General features: G+C 42.2%; 1 protein-coding gene across 1 annotated transcript in view; it reads right to left on the bottom strand.

The window, feature by feature from the left end:
• Positions 1-13,468, bottom strand: part of NUP133 (nucleoporin 133) — a 43,006-nt gene extending 29,538 nt beyond the window's left edge. The window contains exons 1-12 of the mRNA XM_084828120.1: positions 13,228-13,468; positions 11,741-11,859; positions 10,118-10,221; positions 8,542-8,649; positions 7,245-7,376; positions 6,790-6,960; positions 5,694-5,849; positions 5,548-5,618; positions 2,692-2,839; positions 1,146-1,290; positions 612-769; positions 296-387 (exon numbers count right to left, since the gene is read on the bottom strand). Of these exons, the coding sequence (XP_084684246.1) occupies positions 296-387; positions 612-769; positions 1,146-1,290; positions 2,692-2,839; positions 5,548-5,618; positions 5,694-5,849; positions 6,790-6,960; positions 7,245-7,376; positions 8,542-8,649; positions 10,118-10,221; positions 11,741-11,859; positions 13,228-13,397 (1,574 nt within the window). The 5' untranslated portion in view covers positions 13,398-13,468. The remainder of the gene's footprint in view (positions 1-295; positions 388-611; positions 770-1,145; positions 1,291-2,691; positions 2,840-5,547; positions 5,619-5,693; positions 5,850-6,789; positions 6,961-7,244; positions 7,377-8,541; positions 8,650-10,117; positions 10,222-11,740; positions 11,860-13,227) is intronic.
• Positions 13,469-16,679: the final 3,211 nt, after the last annotated feature.

The following is a 16,679-nucleotide window of genomic DNA, read 5'->3' as shown; positions in this document are numbered from 1 at the left end:
TTTGGGATTACACTCCCAATGAAGTGGACTCTAGTCAATGAAAGCTTAGGCCATAATACAGTTTTTAAGGTGCCACAAGACTTTTCATTATTCTGTATTAAAAAATTCTAGCAGCAGACTCCTCCCACAAAAACACCTACAAAAATTCAATGGAGCCAATTTTCTAACACACATTATCGAACAAATAGAACATGCTCTAAGAGCAATGTTAACATTTTGTGCTATAATTCACTTTAACTGATATACAAATACACTATGCTCGCTAGAAGGAAAACAAATATTATTTATCTTGTACCTGCAAAACTGTAAGAAAGCAGATTTTAATATTTTTGTTTTATCCTCTTGTGCTATAATATCCAACCTGGAAGCAGTATCAAATGCAGTACTCTAAAATAGAAAAGAGAGAAAAATGTAAAGTCCTTAAGGGAGGAAAACTCCTTCCACAAAGAAGCATTTGGCGTGGCAAAATATGCTATGTTTGAAGGAACTAACTTACCGAATGAAATCCACTGCAGGAATTATATATCTTTAACTAATGTCAGTACAGTTAGGACAGTCTTTTCCTTCATTCCCTTCCTCTCTTCAAATGTATGCCAATTATCTATTATTACCTCATCATTCGGGTCAGCTACAGAAGAGGCTAATGAATCCTCAACATCTTCAGGAAGCACAGAAATGGTTTCCCTTGAATATACGGCTACGAGTCCACTTTTTCTAGCAAAAAAAATTGGAAGTCCAGTAGAGGAACCTGCTCCTAAAATTCTATCACCTAAGGTAGGAAAAACAAAACTCAGTGTTACCACCATTCATGGATGTCATACTGTTCAAGATTTGCTAAGCTAGATAATAAGCAAGATCCCTAAAAGTTTGTGAGGTCCGGTTTTTATCAAATGAAAAAAGGTGCAAGACGGAATTTATTTAGAAGTTAACCCTGTGCAATGCAATTGGGATTTTTTTTAAATGTTAACTTTGCTGTCAGTCCCATAATTGCACAAGTTATTTAGTCGATAGCAAGAGGAACAAGAATCACTGCTGTAGCCATCACTTTAAAGTTCATTAAAAACTACAGTTTACGGGAGAGACTGAAAACACTTTGACTTAGTGAACACCACCCATGACTTTAAAAAGTTCTTTAGGGTTCTTACCTTGTGCACTGAAAATAATTTTCTCCTGTGGCAAGGGTGTTCTTCCTGTTCCAGTTGAGCAAGCAAATATCTCATCTTCTGTGTAAAGACAGGCAGCATGACTGGAGAAATCTGGGACTATTAAATGACACAGCAGTTCTTCTGGCTGAAAAATATTCCATTAAGGGTTACAATGAGCAACATGGACAATTATAATATTTGGCACTAACGTATTCTAGAAAGCAGGAATATCAACAACCAGCAGGGCTTGACGCAAATGTTCAACTACTGGTTGGCAAACCTGGTGGTTGGGCACACTGGGAGAAGGACAGCAGGCTGCAAGTGACAGCTCTGTGGACCGTTAGTTGACAACTCCACTTAATTTTCCATAATGACAAATGACATGCATACACTTTTATACTGTATTCCCTGAGGCTCTGGGCTGCTTCCAGAAGTATTTATGTTAATAAATCTGTCTCTCTGTGTCTTTCTCACATGCACATGCATGTACACACACACGCCCCTACCTATGGTACATACAGGAATAATATCAATTACTTTCTAGGTCATATGAAAGTCTTACACTAGCCAATCTGATACATATAATTCATAATCCTTTACAGTGAAATGCTATACAAGTCTGCTCTGAAGTAAGCCTCACCGAGTTCAATGGGGCTTATTCCCAGGAAAGTGTATACAGGATTGCAACCAATATGGCCCCCAGACAGTGTATGGGCACCACAGGATGCTGCAGATCTCCCCCTCGATGCCCTCAGACAGAACTAAGAGCATGGAGGAAGAGATCCAACCATGGATCTTCACTCCCCCCACTCCCAGCCACCGCAGAAAGTTTATCTTATGAAAGGGGGCATGCTAGTGGGCAGGGAGGGAGAGGAGAGGCTGGCGTACACAAAATCTTATGGCCTCTCCAGTCCCCTTCCCCACCCACTGAAAGATAAGTCCGCTAGATGGCAGTTAGATGGCTTCAGAGGCCTGTCTAACTCCTTTTTGTGATTTAAATGGAGGCAAAATCCCTGCGTCCTCCTCCCGTCCTGCCTGGATCTTGCCAGCAGGGCACAGGACAGGCAGAGGGCTCCGAACTCGAAGCCCTCTGTCTTCTGAAAGCACAACCCATAGGAGTGTGCTTTTACTTTCTTAAATATTTCTACAGAGTAAAGTTAAAGAGTCTACTGCTTCTATTTTTTTCACCTTTGGTGTAACACCTCTAGCAAAACACTTACAACTTTGCAATTGTAAGGGGCAAGTCTGTGGATATGGGTAGAGGGAATTACACATAAAGTTTTTAATTTAAGCAATATTATGGGAAGAGAGGCAACAAGGCAGGAATAGAAAGCTTATCAGTACAGGTTATCAAGACACTATTTGCAGAAAAAAGAATCCTAAAATGTTTGATTTAAATATATACATAGAAACAAACTATTATTAATCATCGCATGACCAAGTTACTTTAAATCAATGTGATGTTTTTCCAACCAGTGTGCGTGCTTAGGATCAGGAGCTAATAGTTAATGAAGCACAAAATAGTTTTAGGCATAATGTTAATTACCTGAAAAGGTGGGTTATACTGGGTGACCTCCACAATAACATTATCAGATATGGGATAACCATTATCCTCTACTGTTACCAAAGTATAGTAGATGAGACACGGACTGTCACCAAGATGCCAAGCTGCAGCCAAAATCACCAGCCCATCGCTATTTATTGGAAAACACAAGAAATAATCAACCAGTTTACCTTACAAAAGAATGCTCAGAAATACAAGGTAGCAAAAAAAAGTTTTTTCAACTATTCAACTGCATCCAGCTTGCTTTTCTTAGAAAACAGTATCTTACAATTGTGTACACACTATTGTTTTTACATGCTGCATAAAGCCAAATTTTTTATAATATTATTTTCAAATACTGTATTTTCTGTCAGAAGATATATTCCTTGGCTTCTGGAGGGGAGAAAGCAGCATTTCACAGAGCAGCCCTGCTTAAATTATGCTGATAAATCTGAAAAAATAGTAAATTAAAGCTGCAATCCTATATAGATATATCTAGGAGTAAAACCAACTGCAGAAGATATATTCCTTGGCTTCTGGAGGGGAGAGAGCAGCATTTCACAGAGCAGCCCTGCTTAAATTATGCTGATAAATCTGAAAAAATAGTAAATTAAAGCTGCAATCCTATATAGATATATCTAGGAGTAAAACCAACTGAACTCAACGGGTTTACTTCTGAGTAGACACGTATAGGATTAAACTGTAAATATGTTTTGAAATGCCAGTCCTACTTCCAGTAGCAATTATGTTGTCATGGATACTGCAGGGAAATATGAGCATTCTAGCAGACTCTTTGCTCTTGCTTGACCTAGTGAACCACTGTCTTACTCATCCCTGTACTTTCAGTTACTTTTTTACCCCTTAACTTAAAATATTTGAAGTTAGTAACAAAAGATTAAAAATGCCCATCCCCCAACCCTCTCTCTCTCAGGAGTAAGGGAGAAATCAACAGTGTGATGAAAACAGGATCAAAGAGCTAGTCAGTGATAATCTTTAGGAAGAAGAAATGAATATTTTGTATTTCAAAGATATTAATTATAAACCTCAGGTAGACAGTGAAAATCAAAAACAGTAAATATTTATGTTATAACTGGAAACTTAAGTAATTAATTGCTGGATACTCTTCAAGGATTTCTTTTTAAAGCTTGTGATACGTGCTAACTTATGAGAATTTAGGGTATAAAAGTGAGATTGAAACACTGGTTACTCACAGCGAAGGTTTCTTCTGGTTTGGCATGATGGAGACACCCACCATGGGCTGTGTCTCTATCGCCCAGGAAAGGCAGGGATCATGTGACATTTTGTCACAACCTGGCTTTCTCAGGCTCCTCCTCTCCTGTTCTGTCCATGGCACAACTAAAACAAACTAGCAGGGAGCCCCTTGGCCAGGTGTAGGACCACCCTTTTGATCCCTCCCTGCCTTGCCTCCCCCATCCTCCAAACTTTCATCACACCACTGAAGACAACGGAATCTTTTGGAAGATGCAATAATTAGCTCTTGGGAGGACTGGGCAAAGATACTGTCACAGGCTGAGGGAGAAGGCAGATGGTACTAACACGGGCTCCCCATCAAAAAGACCACCATGGTCGCCAAAGGCAGATGGAATGAGAGCTACTCCTTGATGGTGGCTGAAGCTGGTGTTATTGGGCTGCACAATGCCTACAGGCAAATTGGAGCTTAGATGACCTGCCACTAGAACAGGTCCTCTCAGCGACTTTAGTGGCAGGCTGGGGACTCTGGAGCAGTCAGACATTCTAAGCCTCTGACTTTTCATTTTGTTTTGCAGGTTATTGAGTGGCTGCCTTCTCCAGTGCCCAAAGAGGAGTGGAAAAGGGGAAGAGGAATGGAACTGAAGAGTGACAATTGCATGAGGGTGTTGGAGGGTTCTTTTACTTCAACACCAAGGGTTAGGAGGCTATGGGAAAAAATAGTTAACAAGAGTAAAGAATGAGAGAAATTCAGAATAGTTTTGTCCTGAGTGAAAGGGCTGGGGAAGAGGCGCCTGAGAGAGCCAGGTTGTGACAAAACATTGTCACATGATCCCTGTCTTTCCTAGGTGACAGGGGAGACACAACCCATTATGGAGGCCTCCTCATGCCAAACTGGTAATCTGTGCGCATAGAACGTAGGAAACAAACATTAGCACTTCATCCCTCATATTGTTACAGTCACCCTATAGATACATTTTCACACTCATAAGTAAACCATAAGTCACTGTGGTAAACAAAACATGTGAGAAATCCATCAAGAGAATACTCCTGCTTTTGTAGTTTGATAGGTATTGTACTAACAATTTAACTAAGAACTTGAGACACAAAATTTCTTTAAGCACTTTATTTTCATAAGATAAAACACAATTATATATGGTTTAAGAGCTGTTTATAGCTGTTTCTTCAGTGGAACAGCTTTCACCTGCTAAGGTGAAAATAAGTAAGATACTAAGTAAGATAGTGACTTAAGAAATGCTCCTTAAAATTTTTATTAATGTCTTTGAAATAATTTCTTGTTTACACTAAGCTTTTCAGAACTAGTTTGTGTGTTATGCTCTTAAACTATACATAATTGTTTTACTTTATAAAAATAAAGTGCTTAAAGAAATGTTGTGCCTCAAGTTCTTAGTAAAATTGTTAGTACAATACCCGTCGAACCAATGAAAGCAGGTGTATTCTTTCAATGGATTTCTCACATGTCCTGTTTACCACAGTGACTTACGTTTTACTTCATTATGAGTGTGACAATTTATGTTTAAGAGGTGACTCTGACAGTGTGGCTTGGAATAATGAGCTTTATAAAAGAGAGGCACATTGTATACACTAACTCATAGTGGAGGGTTCCCCACTTTCTGAAGAAGAACTTACCGATTTTGCTGCAGATCCAAATACTGCACGTTAACATCTCCTTTAATGTCTCCATAGTTGCTTTCAGATCCCTGTGCAAAGGATAGGTATTTAAAATGCCAGAAATAAAGCAAACAGTTTTATATTCCATTTTTATTACCTCTTACCCATATTGATTCCATGATGCTTTCTTTAAGTATTCTATTCATATCCCAACTGAGAACTTGGCGCTCTGTAGTATCATCTATTTCCCATTTGTAAAGATTTGAGCTGGTCACTGCATAAAATCTGGAACCGTTTTTGTCCCAAAGGACACTAGAAAGCTGCATTAAACATAAATTATGGATAGAAGCTTAGTGTTTGATTCAATGTAGTTCTTTATTTGAAGTTTGCATTGGACTAAAAAAGCTTGCTACCCAAACCCTAAAACTGACAATGAGCTTCTCTGCACATTTCTGAGTTCAGCCAGTTACATTCTCCATGCAACCCCTCTCTTTTCACAGAGTGCTGGAGTGCTCACAGAATATGTAGAAATGTATCTGTTGTGTGGCTCAGACATAAAATAGTGAGGGCAAAGGTGTGCTGTTCACTGATGATCTCACAGGCACCTGTGGCACAGTACCTATGACAATCATGCAACACGTTCTACACAGCAGTCAAGACTATAATGGCTTCACTAGCCGGGAAAATGCAGCTTTTTCCAGCAACAATCTATTGCAGCCTGAAAGTGGAGAAAATGCAGTGATGAAAAGGGTAAAGTACTTCCTCAAGAGGAAATATCTGCATCTCTGGCAGCAAACAAATGATAAACTGTTGGCATTCCATCTGCAAGTGTATGCATTCCTGGTTTCTGAACCAGTTCTAGAAGACACAAAGTCTAACTGATAATACTAAAGTCCATCAATATCATGACCACATAAATGTACCTTTTGCAATTCTATTTATAACATCTGCTGTAAAGCAGGATTGTGCAAATTGTGGCCTTATTTCAAAAGCCCTCTGCAAGTGATCAGTTCAGACCTACGGCAAGAGTGATTTCTACTTCTTCTGGCAAACTGCTGGGCAGGAAGGAAGAAGGAGAAAGAGAAAGAAAAGGGTGTGGCTCTGCCCACCACCAGCATGCATTCCACCCCCCAACAGAATGCAGCCCTAGACAGAAAAGAGGGTTCTCTACATCTGCTGTAAGGCATTTCTCTCATATTAAAGAAACTGAAAGTTCCAAATGTAGGATTATAATTAAGATTAATCTATTTAAAGACTTACTGCTGAATCATTACTGGGAGACAAGATCCCCAGCAAAGAAGAAACTCTCCGGCCTATTCCAGAAAACATGCCTTGTCCTTGCGGTAGACCATGCTGATGAATCTTGCCAGTACTGTCTGGCATCAGTCGGATGAACTGGCTCCGTGATGATGATAAAATAAAACTTCCCCCCTTAAAGAAAACAAAGCCCAATTCAGTTTCATCACCAGCTTTTTGTAAAAACTGTATTAGTCTTTTGTTTCAAGAAGAAAATACATACTTGGTGATCCACCTCAAAGCAAAATTCTATTCTTCTGTTTTACTTATACTCCCCAGCCCCCAGTTTCTCTTCACTTCTGGTTTTGGTCAGTGACATTGGCATTGGTAAGTGACACGATGCAATCTAGATTTTCAAGAACTGTTAATAAGTGCTCCTAAACTTCCATAAACAACTTACAATAAAGTTCCTACTTTACCTTTACAGCTGTTAGAAAACTGCAGAGAGCGCCTCCAAAATCTGTGTATGTCTCAGTATAGGAACTTTCATGGGCAAGGCTGGGCCAATAACGTATAGATCCTTCACTGGTGGCAACCATTACTGACAGAGACTTACAAAGACAGCAAACAAGATGCTTGTTAGGTATGTATTTAGATCTTAAACTACCCATTTAAACCAGTTTCAAGCTTCTAATTGTCATGGCTTCTAGACAAGAAGCTCTAGTAATCATACAAAGCAAGAAGGAATCAGTTTTGTGAGGCTGCTGAAAAGTGTGGAGTTGTTTCAAACTAATTTAAATCTGTACTGTATTTATTTATTTTCAACTGTTATATACTGTCCATTCAATACAGCCCTCTTGACAGGTTACCAGTGTTAAAATAATAAAATACTAAAACCTAAACATCAAATATATTAAAAGTCTCATTACAATATAAACTAACCAGATAAAATAAAATCAGCCATAAAACAATACCTAATACCCAGAAGAAAACTAAACATTGATGATCTTAAAAAGTCTGAAGACTTTCTTAAAACAACCTGAAAAAGTTCTTAAACTGCCTGTGGAAAGGGAAACACCTCCATACTGCGAGCTTGATCCTTTAAGGAAGGGATGGGGAATCTGGCCTGCGGAGGTGCCCCATCCAACTGGCGGAGCCTCCTTGCATACCTCCAGTGGGTGGCGCTTGGCCTCCAAGCCCCTCCCCCTAGAGTAATCTCCATTCTTATTGTGGGAGAAATAGATTTTCTAGGTTCATCTCAATTGGGCTTTAGGCCTGGCTTTGGTACGGAAACTGTCTTGGTTATCCTGTAGAAAAACGTATGCCGAGAGAGGGAAATGGGGAGTGTGACTGTGCTGAGGATAGTGAGAAGCGCTCAGAGGAGCCACCCGCTTGGCCAGTGGTGGGAGGAGTCAGTCTTCCTAATGCCAGCTGAGTCCCAGGGTTCACATGCCTCTGATGTCATACAGCTCGTGGAGGTGGGGGGAATCACCCCAAACACGTTCTGTGCCCCTATAGTAAAGTTTCACATTTTAATGTACTTCCTCTTCTGCTGGACAAAACTTTCCCCTCAACCTTTTATTAAAAAGAATTTTTTTAAAGATGGAAGAGCCACAGAACTTTGTTATAAACAAAATGTGAGTGTTAAAAAAGAACAATCATGTCTAGCATACTGACCACTTGATTATGACTGCAATTTAAAAAAAAAACATGACAAAAGATGGCATTCATTGCTTTATAAATGACATGTCCAAAAATAAATGTTAACTTCCTCACCTGCAAAGAAAGTGCTTCACCAGGGATGTTAAGACAAGATATAGCTACTAGGCCTGAACTCCACAGATAATCACTGGGTGGCAGCTGCAGTTCCTTGCACGCAGACAGCTGCAACACACAAATGTCTATTTTGTTTGACATATTTTGATTTAGAAGCAGGCATTTATGTTACTCAATTGAGCTAAAAGTATGTTCTAGAGAATGTTTCTCAAATCCTAACAATAAGATTTGAAAAAAGTCTTCTGATCTGCTAATCCCCTCATATTATGAATAAAAGAGAACTTTGAATTCCTGCTATCAGCTCTCAATTCCTTTTTTCCAAGCATGCTGACAGATATATTTACTCTCCAGAGTACCTTGAACAAAGTATAGTAGTTGATATTATTAGCTCACAGTGCAGCAGAGGCACTTTGGATGTGATGGAAATTTAGATAGCAGAGGAAGCATCCTTACGTCACATCCATGAGCAACATACAGATGCACAAAATTTCCATTTCGGTTGTGACAGAGAAACTTGAGGAACAAGAAGCCAAGTTCTTCATACTCCCCTGCGTTCCCCAACACCATCTAATGCCACACTAAAGCTTAGTTCCCACAAACAGCGTATGAGGTGGTACATAAGAGCCATTTCTCAACTGTACTACTTTAAGGGCGCAATCCTATGGCCGCTAGACAGTGCTCTGAGGTTGGTTCCCAGAAAACCGCCTCCCCACCCCTGCCGCTTTGTAAGAGGCGCGGGTTGTCCCCAGCAATGCGCTCGTAAGAGCAGCATGGCGCGGGGGAAGAGGGGGTGTTCCTGGGGATGGGGAGGGTGGAAGCGTCACTATGACACTTTCTATGTGTCGTCCAGCCTCCCCCCACAGCTAGATGGCCAAAAGCGGCTATCTCGCCACTAGTGCAGGGCAACCAGAGCGGGGAGGACAAGATCCCCTCGATGCTCCTCCCACCCTGCATCAGATAGTTGGTTGCCTCTGTGTTCGGAGGCGGCTGACTATCCCCACTGGATTGTGCCCTAAACTGTAGGTGGGGGCTCATGAGCGCATGTTCCTTCATACAATTTTTTCCCTGTGTGCATATCCATCCATCCATCCATCCATCCATCCTTATAGATTCATTTTTATAAAGACTTAAAACAGGAGATATCAGAACTAGAGTATATTGCCTGTTTCTAACAAAATATTAAGACTGCAACCCTAAACACACTTACTTGGAAGTCCCATTGAAAGAAAAGAGGCTTTCTTAAAAAATATGGATAGACTTGTATAATTACCCCTATTACAATAGAAACAGACTACTTAAAGACTCAGAGCTACTACATAAAACAGCAAGCTTGTAAGGTGCATGGTAGTTTTCACTTAATGGTCAAGTACCTATTATCAAATCATACAAGGTCTAAATATTTCACAGGGACCACTTTAAATGGTGCAACACAGATGTACCCCAAACTGACATCAATGGGACTCATACCAATGCCACTGTTTTGATGTTGCTTTGCCTACTTCACTTTTATTTTGAAGATACACATGATTATAACAAAGATCTATATTCATATATTTGTAACCTACTGTTCATTTACCTTAGCGACTGGTGACTGACCGACCTTCCAAATAATCAATCTGTCTTTGTAGACTAGCCAAGCCCATCCGCTTTCATCTAGCTGCACACTTAAATGGTCCTCAGCTACAAGAAAGAACAAATATACTCTATCTGAGGCATAGTGGAAGATATTCATCTTTGAAGTCCTATACATTTTGCCTGCAACAAAATGTTAACAGTATGGAGAGCTCCTGTTTCCAGGACACTCCATTCCTCTAATCCCTCTGTTTTTCAAACTGGTGCTCAGAGAACTGAGATTGCTATTAGTATATATGACAAGTGTAACCTGCATCAAATTGCTGGAGTGTTCCTGTTCACTGCTTCAGTCAGCTAGCTGTGCCTCCTTAATACTCCAGTCCACTCACCCTCCCAGCCATTTTTCTATTTCTCCCAACAACTGTCAGCATTCTGTGGCCATTGAGCATTCTTAATCCTCACTGGACCCCTCTTGCCCCACCCCCAAGCAGAAGTGGGGAACCTGTGGCGCTCCAAATGTTGTTGGATTCTAACTCCCATCAACCCCAGCCAGGATGGCCAATAGTCAGGGTTGATTTGAGTTAAAATCCAATACCTGGGGGGCCAGAAATGTGCCACCCCTGCCCTAGGGTTTTTTCCCTAAAGATTTTTTGCACTTTTGCAAACCTTGGGGTTCCCCTGAGCCTGCCCATGTTTCCCTCTTGTGCACGGATGGTAATGATTTGGCTGCATAAAGACCAGCACTGGGAAAATTGAACATTATTAGCATATATATGACAATGGTTGAGCCAGGTGAATATGCTTGGGAAAGAAGTTCCATGGTTTGAACATCACCACTAAAAAAGCTGTCTCTCTAGGAGCCATCCACCTACACTTTGAAAGCAGGGGCATCTGGAAAAAGACATCTCAGGAAGACCTGAACTGGCAGATAGATTAACTTGGGAGAAGGTAGTTAGATACCCAAGTATTTAGGACTTTGACTGTCAAAACCAGCAGTTTGAATTGAACCTGAAAGTAAACTGACAACCAGTGAAGATCTTTTAATATGAGCATAACATGATCATAGTAGTCAGCCACAGTTAACACGCTAGCTTTTGCATTCTGCACCTGCTGTAGCTTCTGGATTATTTGCAGAGGCAGCTCCATGTACAAGGCATTCCAATAATCACACTAGAGTGTAGGTAACTGTGGCCAGACCATTCCTCTTCAAGAAGGGTATAGATCATTCAAACTGAAGTTGGTGAAAGGTACTATGAGCTCCTGAAGGCACCTGCATATCCATTAGCAATGACGGATCTAAGAATACTACCAAGGTGAGCAATGCGTCCTTAAGGGGGAGAGCAAACTGATACAGGGTAAGTTAAATACCATTTAACTGGTTTGATAAGCCATTTACCAAAAGTATCTCCATGTTGTCTGAAATATACAATTTCTCTCATGTAAGTACAAGCACTAATTGTGCATCTTTTATTTCAAATTTCATGCTGTCTGAAACAGGCAGATATCTACCTCAACATCTAGAGATGCTAGCAAGCATCAAGTGTTAGGAAGATTATTATATCAGCAGATAGCTATTTTGCCATTATCCAATTATATTTTATTTGCATACTAAAAATGAAGCACTTACCATCAGCCATTCTCAAGGCCTCCATAACCTTTACTGGCAGAGGTGAACCAAACTTTCTGACATCGTAATTGATGGTTTCGCTTCCTGATGGATGATGTACAACTTTTGTGGGCGTACATCTAAGAAAAAACAGTTTACAAATAACTTTCCCAATATTTCTTGGTTTCCGTTAAGCAGTTACTACTAGAGTTAATAGCATTAATCCAAGACCTTGGCATGTTCATTTCATTTGTGGTTGTTTGAACACATGTGTACCCCCTTTAGCTGTTCAACCAATAACGCCATTCAAAACAGTTTTATGACCACTGTGCTTTTTACCAGATTACAGAAGGAGCTTACATATTTTACTTCACTTCTGCATGCTTTCTATTCCTGTATGGCAGTGGTGAGACACTTGTTTACAGCGGGGATCTGAATTGCCCCACCACCCCAACCAGGTCCTCCATGGGCCAGATGACATCAGTGGGCATCATACTTACAGATATGGGTCAGCAGATGTTCAGCTAGGATGCCTGTGGCCCTACCACTGACAAGATGCATATTTACACTTGTCTTCAATACTTCCCCAACCTTCTGATGAAAGCAGGACTAACAGTACAGGCCAGTATAAAGGCTATTTTTGATGGCTTAGAAAGGGGGTTGTGTGGGGAGAAAGGATTGCAGTATTGAGGAAGGAATCACAGTAGGGAGGAGGGGAGTTTAAACTCTTTCCTCCCCTATTATGGTCCCGATGAAAATCAATCTTCTGAAGCTGGTATTTGCATTTGGAGGAACTCCCACAGCATCTTTGGAAAAGCAATTTTCAAGCCTGATAATTACCAGCCCTGCTGGCCAATAGCTACTATTTACTTTCTCAAAATATGGGTGTTAAATGCAAAGACGCATTTAACGTCATGACTTGTTTAGCCCTTAGTTGCGATAGTATCTGCACCAGCTCTCACAGGCTCACGAGATCAAGACAGCCCACCGTGGGTTAAGTCATGATCAGCTGCGGTACGTGCTGGCTGGCATTTTGGCATCTTTGAGGCTGCCACTGCATCCAAATCTGCATAGCCCATAGCCTGTTGTAAAGTTACACAAGGGGTGTTTAGCTTCTCGCATAACCCACAGTGGCCGGGTTGGGAAGCAACGCCAACCCCTGGCCAGAGGCTGAATATGCAAGATGCTGGGCGGCACACGCCGCAGCTCACCATGGCATAAACCATCTGCAGTGGGTTGTTTTGATCTTGCCAAGCAGGTCACAGAGTTCACATGTATGCGGGGAGGGAGCGCAGAAACAAGAGCCTGATTACTTCCACCTTGGCATCCCTCTGAGTTGTGGGAAGCGCATCCTGCTCCTTTTTCCCCTCTCCCCCACAACTCTGAGGCAGATCAAGGCACGAGATGGGAAGCGGCTTCACGTCATGACCTCGGAACAGGCGGAGGAGAAACGGCGCTTCGGCTCCTCCCGCTGGGCAAGGGAGGGCGAATCCCAGCCCGGCACTCACCGCGCAGACAGAGAACCGAGGTTCCTCCTGGTCGCCGGCGAGAAGAGCGCCGGGGAGCTGACTGAGGAGTTCGCCAAGGCTTGGCTCTTCCTGCCTCCCGCCCGGAGGCTTCTGCGGCCTGACCCGCCGCCGCCCGGAGCGTGAGGCGAGCCGGGCGTGGAAAGAAACATCGCGCGGAGCCCAGGCTTCCACACAGCGACGCTGAGAAAGCTCGCGCGCCGCGGCCGCTTCGCTCGCGCGCAGAAACGACGTCATGCTCTCCGCTTTGGGAAAGGATTGGCTGAAGAGCCTGAGCTGTCTCTCCCGATTGGCGCGCAAAGGCGGGAAGACCCGCGGCTTACGTAGAAAGACGCCGAGGGGGCGGGGGACGAGTTGAGGAGGACGGGCGTAGGCGGAGGGTTCGGGCTACCTCAGAACCGCTTTTATTGTTGCTCATCTGAGGGCACAATCCTATACGTGTTAGACAGAAAAAAAGGCCTACTACTCCCAGCATCCCCCAGCCAGCCACGCTGGCTGGGGGATGCTGGGAGTAGTAGGCCTTTTCGTTTCTGTGAAAACGTGCGTAGGGTTGCGCCTTGAGTACATTTAAAAACGCCCACTGTGGCGGAAACACGCCAACTGTCAGGGCCTCTCTGCACCAGCCTACAATCCTGCATTTAAAACGGGGCTTTCTGCTTCCGTTTTAAATGCACGATCACAACGGCTCCCTTTTTCCCGTGCTTCCTTTTCCCCCACCCCCTTCCCCCTCCTTCCCCCTGTAGCATTGTTAAGTCGCGTCCGACTCTTCGTGACCCCACGGACCACAGCACGCCAGGCCTTCCTGTCCTGCGCTCTCTCCCGGAGGGTGCTCAAGTCCATATTCATCGCATCGGTGATGCTGTCGAGCCATCTCATCCTCTGCCGTCCCCTTCTTTTGCCTTCAGTCTTTCCCAGCATCAGGGTCTTCTCCAGGGAGTGTTCCATGGGGTTGTCTTGGCAAGAATACTGGAGTGGGTTGCCATTCTCCAGTGGACCACATTTTGTCAGAACTCTCCGCCATGACCTGTCCGTCTTGGGTGGCCCTGCACGGCATTGCTTACGGCTTTGCTGCGTTACGCAAGCCCCTTCGCCACAACAAGGCGGTGATCCATGAAGGGGCCTGTAGCATTATCTGCCATCTATTTAAAAATGGAACAAAGGGCATTTAGTGCAGGAGACGCTTTGAATGATCATGGCGTCATGTAAAGTGCCCGCAAACTTCTGCGAAGGAGCAGTCTCAATCGCTCAGTGTGAAGGAGCAACCTAAACTCATATTGGCCCAAATTTGAGGTTGCTGCTCCTTTAGTTCCTACTTGTTTATTTGGCTTTTAATGGACTTTAGCAGGGGCCAAGTATGACTTGTATCACGGGCTCCCTTACAAACATGTACTGTGACGTCATGCCATATAGATGGGATTATATCCAGTGTTAGCCCTACTTAGACCTATGGTAATGAATGGGCCAACTCTAAGTAGGACTAACACTGGATACAAACCTAAATCTTGCAAGATTAAGAAGAGCCAAGCTCAGACCAAGGTCCATCTAGTCCAGCATTCTGTTCACACAGTGGCCAACCAACTGCCTGTGGAAACCCATAGGCAGGACATGAGTGCAACAGCACACACACCCCGCCCCCATGTTCCCCAGCAACTGGTGTACATAGGCATACTGCTTCTGGTACCGGAGGTAGCACGTAGCCATTAATAGCCTTATCCTCCAGGAATTTGTCCAATCCCCTTTTAAAACCATCAAAATTGGTAGCCATCACTACATCTTGTGGAAGTGAATTCCATAGTTTAATTATGCGGTGTGTGAAGAAGTACTTCCTTTTATCTGTCCTGAATCTCCCACCAACCAGCTTCATGGGATGACCCCAGGTTCTAGTATTATGAGAGAAAAATGTCTCCCTATCCATTTTCTCCATGCATATTTATGTACACCTCTATCATGTCTCCCCTTACCCTTTTTCCTAAGCTAAACAATCCCAGATGTTGTAACCTTTCTTCATAGGGGAGTTGCTGCAGCCCCTTGATCACTTGAGGACACAATCCTATTCATCTTTCGACAGAAAAAGTCTTACAATTCCCAGCAGGCCCTAACCAGCGTGGCTAGCTAGAAGGATGCTGGGAGTTGTAGGACTTTTTTCTGTCTAAACATACATAGGATTGCACCCTTAGTTGCCCTTTTTCCACTTTTTGCAACTCTACAATATCCTTTTTTAAGTGCAGTGACCAGGACTGTACACAGTATTCTAAGTGTGGTTGCACTATAGATTTGTGTAAGAGAAGTATATCTTGGCAGTTTTATTCTCAGTTCCTTTCCTAATTATGCCTAACATGGAATTTTTCTTTTTCACATCAGCTGCACACTGGGTCGACATTTTCATTGAGCTGTCCACCACAAACCTAAGATCTCTTTCTTGGTCAGTCCCTGCTAGCTCAGATCCCATCAGCTTATATCTTAAACTGGGTTTTTTTTTTTGTCCCAGTGTGTCACTTTACATTTGCTTATACTGAACTGCATTTGCCATTTTTATGCCCATTCTCCCAGTCTGGCGAGATCCTTGGCTTTTAGAGCTCCTTGCAATCCCTTTTTTTTTAGCCACCCTAAATAATTTGATGTCTTAAGCAAACTTGGCCACTTCACTGCTCACTCCTAATCCAGATCATTTATGAATAAGTTGAAAAGCATTGGTCCTAACACCTCATGGATGTTGGATCTCATGGGTAATGAAGGAAAAGTTACTAGTTTAATTCTGAAATTAAATTTTCTATATTTCTGAAATTATACCATGTTCCAAACTGATGCTTTTTTACCATGCCCCCTCCCAGGTTTTGCTAAAACACCCAGCCTAAAGAAGAATCTGACAAAACCTGCATATGTTGTTGCTATTATTAATGTATGCATCCTTTCCCATCGTAAAAAGCAGTCTCAAAGCAACTTACACAAATGTAACTTTTTGTACTAAATATATAAATGAGCATGCACATTTCTATACACCCTCAAACAGTAAATTTAAGTACAGTATATCATATCCATTTTAAAAAGAAAGGATTTAAAGAAAAGAGAGAAAGAGGGAAAAAATGAGAGAAGAAAAAAAAAAGGACATATATATCTGTGAGCAACTATCTCTGGCCTAGCCTGAATCTTACAGACTAAACATAACCAGTTAACAAAACATGTTTGTAGATTCCAGTTCATGGGGCTGGAACAGAAATCTCACGCGATTTTCCATTTAGCCACGCCTCTGCCATTTCATGATTAAGAAACTTCTTCATCTAGCCTTCAGAAAAAATGCAAAATGTAGCAGGATATTTTAAGTGATATTGTAAGTTAATTTGTTTTGCCAGATTTTTCGTCTTGATAAATTGCCTTCTTTTATCAGCAACTTCTTTGGTGTAATCTGGAAATAGCATAACTTTATCTTGTTTCCA

The sequence above is a fragment of the Heloderma suspectum genome, chromosome 1, assembly GCF_057233095.1.
Source record: "Heloderma suspectum isolate Gila_16-S chromosome 1, 16-S_ref, whole genome shotgun sequence".
NCBI lineage: Eukaryota > Metazoa > Chordata > Lepidosauria > Squamata > Helodermatidae > Heloderma > Heloderma suspectum.
This window is presented reverse-complemented; position numbering and strand designations above follow the sequence as displayed.